At 52.6% G+C, this 14,860-nt stretch overlaps 4 protein-coding genes across 4 annotated transcripts; 2 read left to right on the top strand and 2 right to left on the bottom strand.

Moving 5' to 3' along the window:
* Positions 1 to 1,915: 1,915 nt before the first annotated feature.
* Positions 1,916 to 5,588, bottom strand: VTJ83DRAFT_3021 (uncharacterized protein; the record flags this gene model as incomplete). Its single annotated transcript, XM_071009357.1, has 5 exons — positions 1,916 to 2,053; positions 2,141 to 2,953; positions 3,073 to 4,077; positions 4,150 to 4,731; positions 4,830 to 5,588. The coding sequence occupies 5 exons, from the start codon at positions 5,586 to 5,588 to the stop codon at positions 1,916 to 1,918; spliced, it is 3,297 nt and encodes a 1,098-aa protein (XP_070866902.1).
* Positions 5,589 to 7,441: 1,853 nt separating this feature from the next.
* VTJ83DRAFT_3020 (uncharacterized protein) lies at positions 7,442 to 10,331 on the top strand (the record flags this gene model as incomplete). Its single annotated transcript, XM_071009356.1, has 16 exons — positions 7,442 to 7,593; positions 7,662 to 7,689; positions 7,766 to 7,782; positions 7,847 to 7,860; positions 7,925 to 8,005; positions 8,078 to 8,204; positions 8,274 to 8,451; positions 8,542 to 8,607; positions 8,679 to 8,706; positions 8,760 to 8,801; positions 8,865 to 8,973; positions 9,045 to 9,546; positions 9,614 to 9,702; positions 9,761 to 9,971; positions 10,049 to 10,115; positions 10,186 to 10,331. 16 exons carry the CDS (start codon positions 7,442 to 7,444, stop codon positions 10,329 to 10,331), a joined length of 1,857 nt encoding a protein of 618 aa, XP_070866901.1.
* Positions 10,332 to 11,639: 1,308 nt separating this feature from the next.
* Positions 11,640 to 13,109, bottom strand: VTJ83DRAFT_3019 (uncharacterized protein; the record flags this gene model as incomplete). The annotated part of the gene is made up of 4 exons (XM_071009354.1): positions 11,640 to 11,936; positions 11,990 to 12,382; positions 12,441 to 12,788; positions 12,864 to 13,109. 4 exons carry the CDS (start codon positions 13,107 to 13,109, stop codon positions 11,640 to 11,642), a joined length of 1,284 nt encoding a protein of 427 aa, XP_070866900.1.
* Positions 13,110 to 14,128: 1,019 nt separating this feature from the next.
* VTJ83DRAFT_3018 (uncharacterized protein) lies at positions 14,129 to 14,753 on the top strand (the record flags this gene model as incomplete). The annotated part of the gene is made up of 5 exons (XM_071009353.1): positions 14,129 to 14,151; positions 14,233 to 14,365; positions 14,492 to 14,570; positions 14,626 to 14,667; positions 14,731 to 14,753. The coding sequence occupies 5 exons, from the start codon at positions 14,129 to 14,131 to the stop codon at positions 14,751 to 14,753; spliced, it is 300 nt and encodes a 99-aa protein (XP_070866899.1).
* Positions 14,754 to 14,860: the final 107 nt, after the last annotated feature.

Raw genomic sequence — 14,860 nt, 5'->3', positions numbered from 1 at the left:
CTATATCTCTGATAACGATATTTATAATATAAATAAGAAGGGTTATATAAAGGTTATTAGAATAAAGCTAGAAGGTTATTATCCTTCGATTTAATATAAAAGCGTTTATTATTTAACATAGTAAACAGGAATAGGTCTTTATTATCAAGTATATCTTTGCTAGCGGGTATCTTCTTTTATTATTTATTATTTTTAAAGGGAAGAAACTTTGGTAAAATTAGATAATAATAGTTCTAACGACTTAGAGATAATTGTTTATATTTCTTTAAATAGTTGGACCGATAATAAGATAGCTATTAAATAATTTAAGTATTTCGATCTGTATATTACGCTCCGACGATTATTTAAATACCGCTTCCTTCTCTTTAACGGTTATACTAGCTACGTCTCGCCCAAGTTTATCGAGTTCTATGCTGCCTATAATATTATATCTCTTTACCTCTCTCCCTACGTTACTTATAAGCTCCAGCCTCTTAATATAGGCTATTTTAGTCCTTTAACAACTTAGTATCAGCGTTTAGTTAATAAAGGCGCTTTTCTAGGTACCGAAAAGATTATTAACGTCTGGTTTATTAAATAGTATACTAAGGCTAGATTTAAAGTAATAAGAAAGAATATCTTTAGCGTCTAGTATAGCGTAGGTCTTTTATTCTACAACTCTGATAAGATCCTTGCTATAATACTATACCCGGCATTTTACAGTTAGTTACGCCCAGCATCTTGTTGTTAGTTACGCCCGGAATCTTATAGTTAATTATATCTACAAAGTCAGTACCCTAACTTCCTAATTACTATACTATCCTTAAAGAACCGGATCAATAATATACTTTAAGACTTAGTCCTTGTTTATAGCAGCCTTATTAAGTCTAAGGTTACTTAGATTAGTTAAGATTGTAAAAGACATTACGTTAATAACGTTATTATATATAGCTAACTTTTAAGCTCGTTCTTAAATGCTTGGAAGCTAAGAAATAAAAGACTAGGAAGCACTTTAATAATACGCAATAGCTTTCCCTGAAGAATACTAGAGAGAAGAAAAATTAAGATTAGGCTAAGGAGAAAGCAGCGTATATTGTAAAGGAATAACGGGAGGCCTAGCGTGGCCGGGTACGTTTTACTAGAGAGGTCCTCTATAAGGAGATGCTAATACGTTTTAGGCTGTTTGATTAATTCTGCTGTTTTAATGCTATCTCTTCTATTTATATGTGTTATTGGCTTGTAAATAGCTTTAAATCTTATGTTTGTTGTTGTTGTTGTTGTTGTTGTTGTTGTTGTCGTTGATGTGATGGTCCTGGTGATGGTGGTGATTCGACCTTTGTAAGCGAGATTGTGGTGGCTTGGCGAACTCTGTGTCGAAGACGTTATACAATAAAAGGGAATATTTCCACCCTTCTTGAGAAGACTGTTCGTTTATCTGTCTTCCTACCCCGCCTTCTTTGTGTTTTACTGTTTCCCAGGCTTTTTTTTTGGTTTAAACTCAGCTGAAAGCTATAGTTATCGAGAATGATTAATCTCAGCTTATGCACTGCACCTTCTGGAAAAAAAAAAGCTCGAGTTCCGATCAAGCTACGCGCATCCCAAGTCCTTCCATTTGGACAAGCCGCACCACTTTGAGATAAGTTTCCGTTGCTGTCAGGTCTGTTCTAGCTTCGGGCTGGCAACAAATGTATTACATGTATTTGTTTCAAGATAATTATCTTGGAGGCATCATTACGATTGCCATAATTCTGTTCTCGAACTTCTTCTCTTCATATGCGTTGCCGCCTTCTTATTCAATGTGGGCACATCAAGTTGTCCGGACATGTAACCACACCTCCAATGTCCGTTTGGGGCACATTTTCATCTTCAAAGGATTCTATACACAGACGATGGTGATATCCCATCGGCGCCCACTTTACCTGAAACGATTGTTCCATCACTGGTCCTCACAATTCGCTGCGAGCTCCTTGGGCATCCTCTCAGTCGCAGGGAGTTCAGCAGGCGGTCCTGCTGGTTCGGAAAATTCGGCTGTTTCTTGGGTCAACCCTGCCATATCGAGTCGTCCGTTGCGGTTCTGGTAACAAACGGTCAGTAATCCTACCCATGCAAGGCAGAAAGAGAATAAGAAGAGGAATACAGAAGTAGTGTCAACGATACGAACCTTGACAACCACGGGGATTTTCTTGATCCAGCCTATCGCCTTCGGGCAATCTGCCCCGGCAACCACCACGTGTTCCTCGTCAGACAGAGTCATGACCGACATGGCAAAGGATTCGGACTTGACGGTCAACTCCTTAGTCGAAGCGATCCGGCGGACGTCCATGGGATTGGAGTTCAGGCTCGACACCTGGAAGACATGACCCTTGTCATTCACCATGAAGAGTTCCTTTCCTGAAGGCGAGAAGATAGCACATTGTATGCGATTTCCTAGCTTGTTGTGCTTCCCCGTGGAGTCTGACCGGATCTCGCTCCGGTGTCCGTCCCGGGGCTGGATCAGCACGGGAATACCGGACTGGGTCCAGGTGGTGATGCAAACCAGACTCTCGTCCCCGTCGAGCCCTGGTCGAATGATCGCCGAGGAGATGCCGTTATCCTCGGACTCATGCAAAGGCACCGGGTATCTACAAGTGGCGAGTTCCTGAGACGAATGGAACGGAAAACGCCAGGAGTAGAGTTGAATCAAGCCAGTTTTGGAGCTCCGTGTGCCTGCGATGAGGGCAAGCCCATCACTGGAAAACGACAATGTATCGACGGGTGGGCATGCCCTACAGTCGGAGTGAGTCGGTGCGTGCAAACGGTCCTCTCGTGGCTCCTCCACCTTCCTGGCGTTGAAGAAGCGGACAGTAGCATTGTCGAACCCGACAACCACACAGTTCTCTTGCTTGTCTATCGCAATACTCCTGGCCCAGAGGGAGGATGGTATTCGGTACTCAACCACGGGCGCCGCCGGTTGAACCAGGTTAACTACTTTCAGCTAGCAGAAAGTGTTGTCAGCAAGGGATAATACCAGCGGGAGTAGGCCGAGGAGCTGCCGAAATAACTGGTCGAGCAAGATAAAAAGACGCAGCTAAGGACTTCCAAAGCACCACTTACTGTTAACTTTTGGTCTCTGGTACCTATGATGTATGCCAGGTGTACCCCCCCCACGGCCGCCAGAATGCATGTGCTTTCCGGTGAGATTGCCCGCACTAGGGCAGGTGGGGATGCCCCAGCATCCCACACATGGATCATAAACTGTGTCCAGAAGAGACCCAGCGTGGAGGTATCCGAGAGGTAAACATTGATGTTCCTGGACGACTTGCTCCTACCGCCGGACTTCTGCGGGCTGACGAGAGGAGCAAGTGATATCTCGTCGAGCCGCTGGGCCTCCATGGCCGTCGAGGAGAGCGAACTAGAATCGCCGGAAGTAGGGGTTGAGCCCTTCTTTGTCTGGGCGAACTTCAGCCTCCACTTTGAGCGACTCTTGGCCGATGGAGGTGGCGTAACCAAAGGAACGGTCCGGGTCATGTGGATTTGGCCAGGCCCCCCCCAACTGCCCTGCTTCTTCTGCGCTATCGAGCCGCTCGAGAAAGGAGAGGGCTGGTCCGTAAGCCAGTTGGATTCCACGCGAGCAAGCAGCTCGGAGGACTTTGTTTCCTCTGTTACTCCCAGCTTGGGAGTCTCGGCTGATCCACCATGCCGTGATGGCTCGCTCCGGAGAGTCATAGCTGAGTGATGGCGAGTGGGTGACAAAGGTGAGACGGCATCAGTATAAGCAGGTTTTGGGTCTCCCAATGTTGTTGGACTCGGTAGCTCGGCTCTCGCGACCCTGCTTGAGACAGGCACGCCGTGCTCATGGCATTCGCCTGCCGACCCTAGCGTGCTAGCACGACCAGTGAGACACACCCCGTTTGTTTCTGACCTCGGAGGGGCCAGCTGGAATTGATTCGAAACATGCCGCTCGATGTTAATGGCGTCCACATCCGGACGAAGAGGCTCAATTATATCCCATATTTGCCTCGCCATCGACACTTCGCGAGCGATCGTGACCGTCCCGCCGCAGTGAGGACAGCCCGGGTTTGCTGGAAGACGAACTTCCGGTCTACCTGTAGGGTCCAGCTGCAACACCTCCGATTTTAGCTCTTGTTGTCTAGGTAGATCGCGACAAAGATGGGATGGAGGGGAGCCTACTGGTGGCTGTATTCCAAAGGACCGGAGCTGTGAGGCTCCAATCAGGTGACATTCCGGGCAGTTCAGCACATAGAGCCCAGGCCGCGCAGGAGCATATTGACCCCCGGGATCGTCGTGGATAAGAATGTTTCTGATCACCTGGGAGATGCCATGAGCCACATCCCTGTCGCCGACGCGATGGACGACCTGCCGCTCCATGAGCCTTGTGCAGAGGGCATCCAGAGCGTCCAACTCACAGTCGTCCGCCCGGGGTCCGGTTGTATCCTGGCGATGAAAGTCAAGCGTGTCAGGGAGGATGATGCGGAAAGCGGCGCTGAACGCAGCAACCATGTCGACTTTGGGAAGCCGTGCTGGGGTCTGGAGACGATCCAACGCTGTCAGGACCGCGTTCCGCGATCTGGCGAGAGAAGATTGAAGGCACATATCCTGCGTCTCTCGGTTCACAGCATGTTGGATGGATGCGAATATAACGTAGAGTGACACGTCTCGCAATGCCAGGAACTGTGTCAACCAATTTCCCGTCCCGCCTGGGGGAACAATGGTGGCGATGGCTTCGGCCTGTAAACAGGGAGCAAGGGGGTACTGCCAAGGGTCAGACATCCAGAAAATACCCCCAGGGCAAACTTGAGAAGGGGGGGGGGGGGGGGGTTCATCCAGCGGACCATGGGGGGGCAACGTACCATCTCAGCTGTCAAGGTCGGCAGCTCACGCCGGAGTCGTGGAGGCAGCGCAAGGACATCCGGATCCGAGTGTAGTTGGTTGGTTACCTCCTTGCAGACCTCGAGCAGGAAGGACTTTGGCCCAGGGTAGCTGTCGAAAACCTGCTCGAGAGCTCCATGGATTCTCCTGAAGCGCTCGCGACGGTCTCTAGCGCGTTGGCTTGTGGGTGCTCTGGGGTGCAGGGCGAGGACCCGAAGCGCACAGAGGAGAAACTCGGCGAGATGCTCATCACGGAGATGACGGTGCTCCCAGAGGTACTCGCGGCCTTCAACGACGGTCTGGAGGACAAAGTCTATCGACCTAGCAGCAACCTCCCAGCTGATGAGATACCCAAGGTACCATCCGACATGGGTGTTCTCAGGAGGGATGGTCAGTCGCTGGAGATTGAAGATGATCTTGAGCTGGGAGAGAAGGGAGATGACGAGATGTTGGAAGGATTCTCGGTCCCCCGAGCTGGCGTATATCTTTTCGAGAGAGAACCGGCCAAGCAGTTCCAGAACAATATCGTCAATGTCGCAGCGAAGGGTGAGGTATCTCCACGTGTTAGTGAGTCGCATGAAGAGCGACGAGGGTGTTGAGGTAGCCATCCTAGACAATGAAGGTGGAGGCGCCGTCCACGGGGTATCTGTCTCCTCGGGATTCGGTGCCGCCTCATGGACGGCATGTGGCCGCACCTTGCTGCCTCGCAGATGAATGTGGTGATTATCCAGCTGGGTCATTCATCGGGGGTATCGAGTGTCCAACCTCCTGTGTCACCATGTCCGCGAACAGTCACAGACTGCCATTCAAAGAAGGGGCTCCGTCATTTGCATCACGCCCGGTACCTCTTCTTCGAGGAGCTGCTTCGAGGAGCTGCTTCACGTGAAGCGCCCGTGGAGAGGTTGGGATGCCCAGACCTAGCGGACAGAATCCAATCTGGAATGGGGAAAATGGGCCAGGGAAACGTTTCGCTCCCAAGTCTATCGATACCTACTCTACATGGGTACTGGAAGGCTTCGCCAAGACCCGGCAGCCATATTGTCGCCCAGGCCTGGTTGGAGCTTGTCCAACAACGGGAGGTGGGTGTGCCTTGCACCGTGATCGTTAAGCCGCCAGCCCCTCGCAATGCCGCCGCAGCCATCCTTTCGGGAGGATAAGCCAGCCATGGTCTAAGTATAGTGATGGAATCTTCGATCCTTTCCTCAATGCATTCTTCAACATGGCAATGCCCTCGGCCAATTGTCCTTTGTGGCTTAGCATGCATCCTCGACCCACCATAAGATGGCAGACCAGAAGCTCACATTGTAGACTGAAGGTGGCAGTTAGGTAGGAACGGGATGGTGATTCGCGATCAGTGGCTGTGTGCCAGTGGAATTTTGGATTGTGCGCAACGAATTTATTTCAGGACCGCTGTGGTTGCATGCAAAATAATACACATCTGCACCTGGCCACCTGGGGATGCTGAAGGTTACATCCCCCCTCCTTTTCCGTGCGAGACACACCCATGGCCGACTGGATCTTGGCCCCGAATGGGCCCTGTGCAGCCTATCCATCGGCACTTTAGGGCCTCCGGTTTGGGGAGCCGGGCCGTTGAACGTTGCACGGACAGGGGACTTTTTGGGCCTTCCGACAGCGGTTATCCCCATACCAGACCAACACCTGGAACTCTTTCCTCCATATAGGTTATAGAGTAGATTCACACCGGCCAGACCTGTGGCCCCTTACTGTGAATAACAGAGGCGTAGATAAAGCGGTGTATCAGGGAAGGCTTTTTTTCTGTCAATGTCTACCCTGTGGGAAACATACCCAATGAACTGCACGCAGCAGCAAGTGTGCCTGGCCTTGCAGTCTTGGGATAAGGGGGGGGGCGGGGGGGAGGACGACGTGCAGTCAAGGTACTGCTGCCTCCGCAGCACGAAGCCCATTGCTCCAGAAGTGCCAAAGTGTGCAGCAGGCATACAAGATAAGGACATACCCAAGACTGGAGAGTGCCGTGCCTGTACAGAACGCCGAATAGGTCTTGGTTTTCATGGTACTGCTGCTCGTTCGCCACAGCCATGCGAAACGCCGTGTAGGGATGGGTAAGAATGGGGCATCGTTTGGCCGACCTCCTCCTTCTTCACCATCTCCGGTGTACTCAGTGCCCAGTCGCTGCATCTTAGCATGGCCTCGGCACCTTCCCGAGAGAACGGGTGCGTCTGACCGCCCGTTAAAACGAGTGCAACGTTGGACGAAGCGGGCTGGACGCCTACATACTGCGGTGTCGACAATAACCCACTTCCCGCATGGCAACCCTGTCCTGCAGCCGTCTTATTGCGCCAGGACTTTATCGATGCCAATCACGGGCCGTCTGGCTGGTAACGCGCAACGGTTATATGCTTCACCATCTCCAGGGAGACCAGGGGTCAAGCCATGGTTTGGTGTACAAAGGAGGATTATGGCCCCGGAGGGGGGGGGTCACTATCATTTTGTCGCTGACTGACCCATCCAAACTCTCGCTTCTTCTCAAACCCCCGACTGTGTGTTATTTTGCCGACGTTAGCGCCTCTGCGAGATACCCGTCGGTTTCTTGTTTCTCAGATCAACGCCTTCCATGATGGACTACGAGAAGCCAGAAGCTGTAACCGCGCAACCTTACCTCTCGGGTCAGCAAAGTCCACTTCCCGATGGCGAAACAACGCTCCACAACTTCGATGAGACAGCTACCGTGGGAGAAAAGCGCGAATACAGGGGGGAGAGCCTCTGGTAATGTTTTCCACCTCGCCGGCTGGCTAGGTTGTTGCTTGTTGCTGACCATCACTCCTATGGAGTAGGCGTGTGCTCCATGAGAGACACATTAACGTAAGATAAGGGTGACATCATAGGTGACCGCTTGGCAAGGACTAGGTCGCTGACATGATAACTTGTCAAAACAAAGACGATCGCCTTCTCGGGGTATGAGGTGTCCTTCCCTGGCAAGCAAACTACTATGACGCTGTTGACTAACTTGGTGTTGTAGCACGATCGGCAATGGTAGGCAGCGATCAAGCCCCCTTGAGCATCTCAGGTGAGAGAATGCTAAGCGGTGATGACATAGGACTGTTCTTGGGCAGTGGAAAGTCCCTGGCGAGCGCCGGGCCGGGTGGTGCCGTTGTTGCTTACGTGCTCATGGGCACAGGTGAGTTTCCCAGCTTCCCAAGATGAGAATACATGGCCGCAGAAAAGCGACTAACGAGGTTTGCGACCAAAGTCATATCCTCCGTCATTAGCTGCTTGGGAGAGATGACGGCTCTGATGCCCGTCAACGCTCCTGTCATGGAGTTCCCTCGTCGGTTTGTGAGCCGCGGTGTTGGGTTTGCCGTCGGATGGATCTATTGGTGAGGCCCTTTCTTTACCCTTATATCCCATGCCAACCTACATGGCTCCGCTGACCGTGCACCATCAAGGTTCGCCTATGCGGTTCTCGCTGGCGAGCAGCTGGTTGCCGTCTCAAATGCCATAAAGTTTCGGTACGAAGACGGAACAACCACATTGAAATGGGATGTCGGTTTGCAGACCGACGATGCAATATGGATCACCGTGTTCTTGGTTTTGGTGGTAATTTTCAACATGTTCCCCGTCCGGGTATGCCTTCTCCAACTCACCCCTTGGCTGCTGGCCTTATATCGAGTCGGGGCATTGAGTTGGGAATCCGCTAATCTCGTGCTGGTTTAGGTATTTGGCGAGCTCGAATATATCTTCGGGTCTTTCAAGCTCACATTCATTGTCATGCTTATCATGGTGCGTCATACGGCCCCAGACTGGGCCATGCAATTCGTCTGACCGGTGAACTAATAACGGATCATACGTAGTTCAACTTTTTCCTTTCCATCATCCAACGTCGGTAGAATCCCCCATCTGAGCGTACCCTGCCAAAACTGATAGTCTTGAAGCCCGATCGAATGCATATTACAACGAACCTCTTGGCACGCGCTGTAAGAAATAATACCTCGCTCTTCAATGTCAACCCCGACCCGCTTCTTCTGACCATCATCAAGACTGGAATGACCCGTATTCCTTCTTCAACTCGGCATTTAGGACCCAGGACGAAAATCTTAACGCCGTACATATCATCCAAGGGTCACTTGGGACCCTCCTTGGTGTCTGGTACGTCCATGGTTGGGGTGTTCTCTCACGGCCAAGATGCTGAGCCAGCCGTTGACCCTTGGTGTATACAGGACCACTTTCACAAGCGTCCTCTTCTCCTACATCGGCATGGACATCATGGCTGCAACAGCTGCGGAGAGCCGAGCCCTGGCCGACGTTGAAGCCATGAAGATGGCTGCCCGAAAGATCAATGTCCGCGTCATCACCCTCTATTCTCTCGCGGTAATGACAGCCTCCTTTGTCGTGCCGACGGATCATCCCTTCATCAATGGCAAGGCAACGTCCGTAAGCGCCCGCTCGGTCTTCATCATCGCCGCTGTTGAGGCTGGTATGCCAAAGCTAGCACACTTCTTCAACGCAGTCTTCTGCTTCTCGGCCTTTACTTGCGGCATTAACTCCATGTATATCGCGACCCGGGTGCTACATACTCTTGCTCTGAGGGGCCAGACTGGACCGGAGTTCATCACTCGGCGATTGCGCGCGTGCAGGTCCGGCGTACCGGTCCGGGCCGTGTTGGTCACCGGCGCTCTCATGATGGTGGCATACATGGGTCGATCTGGAGAGCCTGGCGCGGTAAGACAAGTGCCCTCATCGATCGTGTCCTGATGAATCGAGGGCATTTTCTGACAATGGGTGACAGAGACTTGACGAGCTCGCGAATAACTGCACCGTCTCGTGCTTGGTTGTGTATGCCACCATCTGTGCAACTTACCTGTTCTTCTACAGAACGTGAGTTCCCAACGCCCGTTGACAGCTTCTTCATCTCTCAGTTGCTTACGAATCACAGACTCGAGGACGCCAAACGCTATGGAAACACATCCGAGGCCCAGGCTGCTAGCTATGATCGCGACCACCCTCTGTATCCGTACAAGTCGCACGGCCAATGGTTGAAGGCGAGCTACGGCATGGTGGCCTGTATTATCTTGATCCTCTTTAATGGCGTCGCAGCCTTCCTTGAACCATTCAACGTCAGGAAGTTTGTTGCCGCCTATATTAGCGTAAGTTGCCCCAACACCAACATCCAAGCCAAGCAGTCTTGTCGTTGACTCGTCTAACCGTCTTCCTCATCGCCCAGCTGCCAACGTTCTTTCTTCTGGTCATCGGGTATAACCTCCGCAAGCATGGCCTCAGGTTTTCTGACTGTAAGTAAACACTTCTACTCCCAGGCACTTGCAGGTCAGACCAGAGCACAGCAACTGACACACGCTACAGGGTGGGCAGACAAGTCAGGAGACCTCAGCAACACAGTCCAGGCGACCAGCCCCAAGCGGAAGGGGAGGCTCGAGTTCCCTGATGACGGCTTTACTCGGGAGAATCTAAAAACATTCGTGAATTGGGTCTGGGTCTGGTTGAAATAGATTGGTGGTGTTTCTTGGTTATCGTCATCTAAACTATCTCAAACGTTCTCCCCGTTGTTGGGCTGATCCCAGTTCCCATGCCTCTCGTTTTCGTTTCTTTGCGCCACCCCTTTTCGGCCCTCTCCCAGCTTGCAATACACAGCTCTAGGTTGTGCGTACCATCGACACCTCTGCGCTATGCGCTAGTCAATATTTAGTTCGTTCGGGGGGGTAACGGGGTTGAACACCATGAGTCGTCGTCCTTGTGATACCCCGAAGCAAGGTCAAATTTAAGACATATCTCCAATTACTTTTTTTCTTTTTTTTGGGGGGGGAGGGGGGGGGGGGCGGGAGGGCTTATCATCAAGCAACTCTTCGATAGCTGGATAGTTAAATCATTTAAATCGTGCTTTTCGAGGGGTTTTGTTGTCGCTTGGGCCTTTACAGGTAACCACTGGGGGATTAGATATTTGGTGTCGTCACTTTATATCAGCTTCATACTATTTTTCAACTTCTTCCCTCACCCGCGCCCCCATTTGTAAAAAAAAAAAAAAAAAAAAAAAAAAAAAAAGGGGAAAAAAGCAAATACTCGAGAATGGGAAATAAACGGAAACGAAAAAAACAGAAGAGAAGGAGGACAGGTGGGGAAGAAGGGGAAAGGAAATCCGAGAAATACGAAGAATCCCTTTATTTTTTACATTTTGTTTTTCAGGGGTTTCAGGGTTTTTTTTTTTTTTTTGTTTTTAGTTGAGAATCAATAAATTCACTCGGACGCGAACATCCAAAAAAAATAAGAATTAAGGTTATCAGCCCTCCCCCCCTCCTCCTAAGGCAGAGTCACCATGCGAAGAGATGTTACACATTATGGCTATTGGGATAACCGCTTGTCTCCCTACCTGGAGCGCCCACCTCTCCTGTACATGGATAACAACCCAGAACTAGGCTGCGCAGAGCCGGTCAGGCCGAAGCCGAGCAAGCTTACACAAAACAGGGTATTTCCCAGGGGCAACACTGCTCGAGTTCCTTAGAATTCCACGGCACGACATGAGAAACATGGGATGGCTATGGATTGCTATCTCCGACGTTCCGATACCTTAAAATCGGACATCGAAAAGATACCTGAACCACGCCTGCGCCGTCTATGCCTCAGAGAACCATACAGTGGGATATACCCAAATGAAACAGGATACCCGGTCAGTCTAAGCTGTCAAGAGAAACGCCTCCGAGATGCGGTATGCACATGGACCCTTCTGCAACGAATGTTTTTACTATACAGATGCCGCACCGACTTTCGGCTTTGTTCTGCCCACGGACCCCATCCCCTCATACCTAAAGAAGCATCTTCCTCGGATCCTCGATATACTCCTTGACCTTGACCAGGAACTGGACGGCTTCCCTACCATCCAGCAGACGGTGGTCGTAGGTGAGGGCGAGGTACATCATAGGGCGGATCTCGACCTTGCCATTGACAGCAACGGGGCGGTCCTTGATGGCGTGGAGACCGAGCACAGCCGTCTGGGGAAGGTTGATGATGGGGGTGCCCATCAGAGAGCCAAAGACGCCGCCGTTGCTGATGGTGAAAGTGCCACCGGCCATGTCCTCAATCGTGAGCTTGCCGTCACGAGCCTAGAGTTTCTGTTAGCACCAGAACTGACCATAGGGAAGCCGAGAGACCGTACCTTCTTGCCCAGCTCGGCGATCGTCCTCTCGATGCCAACCATGTCGAGAGCCTCAGCGTTGCGCACGACAGGAGTAACGAGACCCTTCTCAGTCGCAACGGCAACGCTGATATCCACGTAGTCCCTATAGACGATAGTGTCACCGCCGTTGGGACCCTCGATGGACGCATTCACGACGGGGAGGTCACGCATGGCAAGGACAACGGCACGGGAGAAAGCGCTCATGAAGCCGAGCTTCACGCCCGTCTTCTTGAGAACCTCGTCCTTGTACTTGTTGCGGAACTCGATCAGAGCCGACATGTCGACCTCGTTGAAGGTGGTGAGCGACGCGGCCGTGTTCTGCGACTGCTTCAGGCGCTCGGCGATGCGCAGACGCATGCGGTTCATCTTGACCTGCAGAGAGAGTCAGTCAAGAGCACGAAGAACAAAGCCAATGGCGCATATGACGTACCCTTCTCTCCTCGCGGCTACCGAGGGTCGGAACGCCCTCGGCGGCAGCGGCAGCAGGCGCGGGCTTGCTCGCCGGCTTGGGCGCAGCAGCAGGGGCAGCAGCAGGAGCAGGCGCAGGCGCAGACGGGGCAGACTGCGTTGTCTCCTGAGCCCGAGGCGCCTCGGCCTTTGTTGGTTCGGGCTTTGCCTCAGCTTCCGCCTCCTTGGGGGCCTCCTTGGCCTCCGTCGCAGGCTTGTCGCCGCCCAGCTCGATTCGTGCGAGCTCTTGACCGACAACCACGGTATCCTCCTCGTTGGCAAGAAGCTCCTTCAGAATGCCAGCCTCGGGCGCGTTGACAGCGACGTCGATCTGTTAGAGCCGTATGTAAGCCGCTGCTCGAAAGTGCAAGCCATCCGCCGCCGTAACACCCCGGAGGTTGTGTACCTTGTCGGTCTCGATGGTAGCAATCTCCTCGTCCTGCTCGACATAGTCGCCCACCGCCTTGTTCCACTGCTTCAGGGTGCCCTCGCTGATAGATTCAGCCATCTGCGGCACCTTAATGACCATATCGGCGTAGCTCCGGACATGCTGGAACTGGAGCGGAAGCTGACGCAGGGCGGTGTTGGTGGTGCCGGCGAGCGAGAGCCGGGGGGCGGCACGGGCCGCAAGCCGCAAGCCTCTGTACAGCATGTCGGTGGTTGTTGAGGTGAGGTTCGGAGGGTTGGGATGAAGCGTCCCAAGGTGGGTGCGGGAATTCGCGGCGGTTGCTGCGGAATAAGTTTCGGTGCTCTGGGATGCAAGAAAAGGCGTTGGCAACGGAGCAAGGGAAGCGGCCCCCGGAAAACTGGGGCGGACTCGGTACGGAGGTACAAGCAATCAAGCGCAATCAAGCACCGACCTGTTGGACAGATGATACTTCCCGATAGGAGATTGTAGATAGGACAAAAGCTTTACGTTAGGGGAAAAAAGAGAGAGAGCGAAGCTTGTTGCAAAAGACCCCAAAGATACAGGAGAAGAAGAGAAAAAAAAATAACTTTTGAGATGTTGGCGGCGAGAAGAAGGCTCAGCATCATATCCCGGCCCCCCGGGAGTCAGGGTTGGCGGCGCTGCCGGCGCAAATCATCCCTGGCTAGAGTCCCATCCCAGAGGTCCGGTGACCTCAAAGGTGCAGCTTTGTAGCGTCCGGCCTGCCTGGATTTCAGTATCCTGGTCGATTTCCCGGCCGCTTTTCCATCCGGTCGATGGAAAACGCCCAGACCTTGCCAAGCGGGCCATCATAACGCGGAAAATGGAGCATGCTCGTATCGATAGTGTATCCTACCGTATCACGGATCGCCCGCGTCTCGGCGTTTGCGGGCAGGAAATATGGATCCGGGGGCAGCCGTTCATTCGCGCGAGCCTCCCGCGCGGCTTTCTGCCTGAGGCATCTCTCAAATTTCATCTCCCCGCTGTTGGGTTGTTGGAGCCTGAGGCCACAATTTACCCGCCAATCCACTTCGCGAATTGAGAGCTCCCTCAGAGCAGATAGCATCACCACCACCACCGGCGACGTTGCGACCAGCCGATATCCCCCGCCCCCGACGAGTGCCGGCGCGACTGGCATTTAGAACGAACCGAAAACCCGCCGATACGGCTGCTGAAACGGCTTTGGCCCGGCCAAAGGAGAAGAAGTCAGACGCGAGACCGCATCGAGACACACCTCGTCCAACATGTCGACACGACAAGCTGCCCTGTTCGTCCCCCCTTCGCTTCTCCTCTCGATGGACCCTCGCCGTCCAGACGACAGGAATTGCTGACTCAAGGACTTCAACAGCTCTTTGTACCGCCGGTCCCTGAAGCTCGCCCTCGACTGGTCGGTGCAGCGCCACCTCTGGCGTGGCCAGGCGCTCTACATCCGCTCGCTGTTTGAACAGAACCGCAATGTCACCGATCCGAGATTGCAGCGGGTGCGTTTTTGCTCAGACCTCGTCTCCCCATCTCGTTCTTCTCCCGCTCTGCCGACCGACGTGCGGGGCAGCCGTTCGATGTCATCGACATGGACACAGGAATGCTGGCTAACTTGGGCAATGCAGGCATTGCTGAAGGGGACGGAGAAGCTCCTGGAGCAGTGGAAGCACCCCGATCCGTATATCCACCCGACGGCCCCCGGAGGTTCGAATGCCATGATCCCCGAGTTGATACAGCTCATCTCTGACTCGTTCGACAGGCTCCAAGTACGAGAGAAACCTTCCGGTTCACAATCTGAATCGTACGTCCTCCACATCGAGTTTTTTCTTTGTTTGCACTGCTGACTGATGCGCTCCTTTTCCAGCCCCGCCGCCGCTCAAGTTTTAATCCGCATCTTTGGAGAACGAGGAATTTGGAGGCAATATTCGTACATAGCTCTTCGTCGTGCAATAGAGAAACACGAAAACGACATCTTTCCCTCAGTGCGCTCCAAC

This window comes from Remersonia thermophila, chromosome 3 (assembly GCF_042764415.1).
Source record: "Remersonia thermophila strain ATCC 22073 chromosome 3, whole genome shotgun sequence".
Lineage (NCBI taxonomy): Eukaryota > Fungi > Ascomycota > Sordariomycetes > Sordariales > Chaetomiaceae > Remersonia > Remersonia thermophila.
The sequence above is the reverse complement of the archived record's forward strand: the minus strand, read 5'-3'. Positions and strand labels throughout refer to the sequence as shown.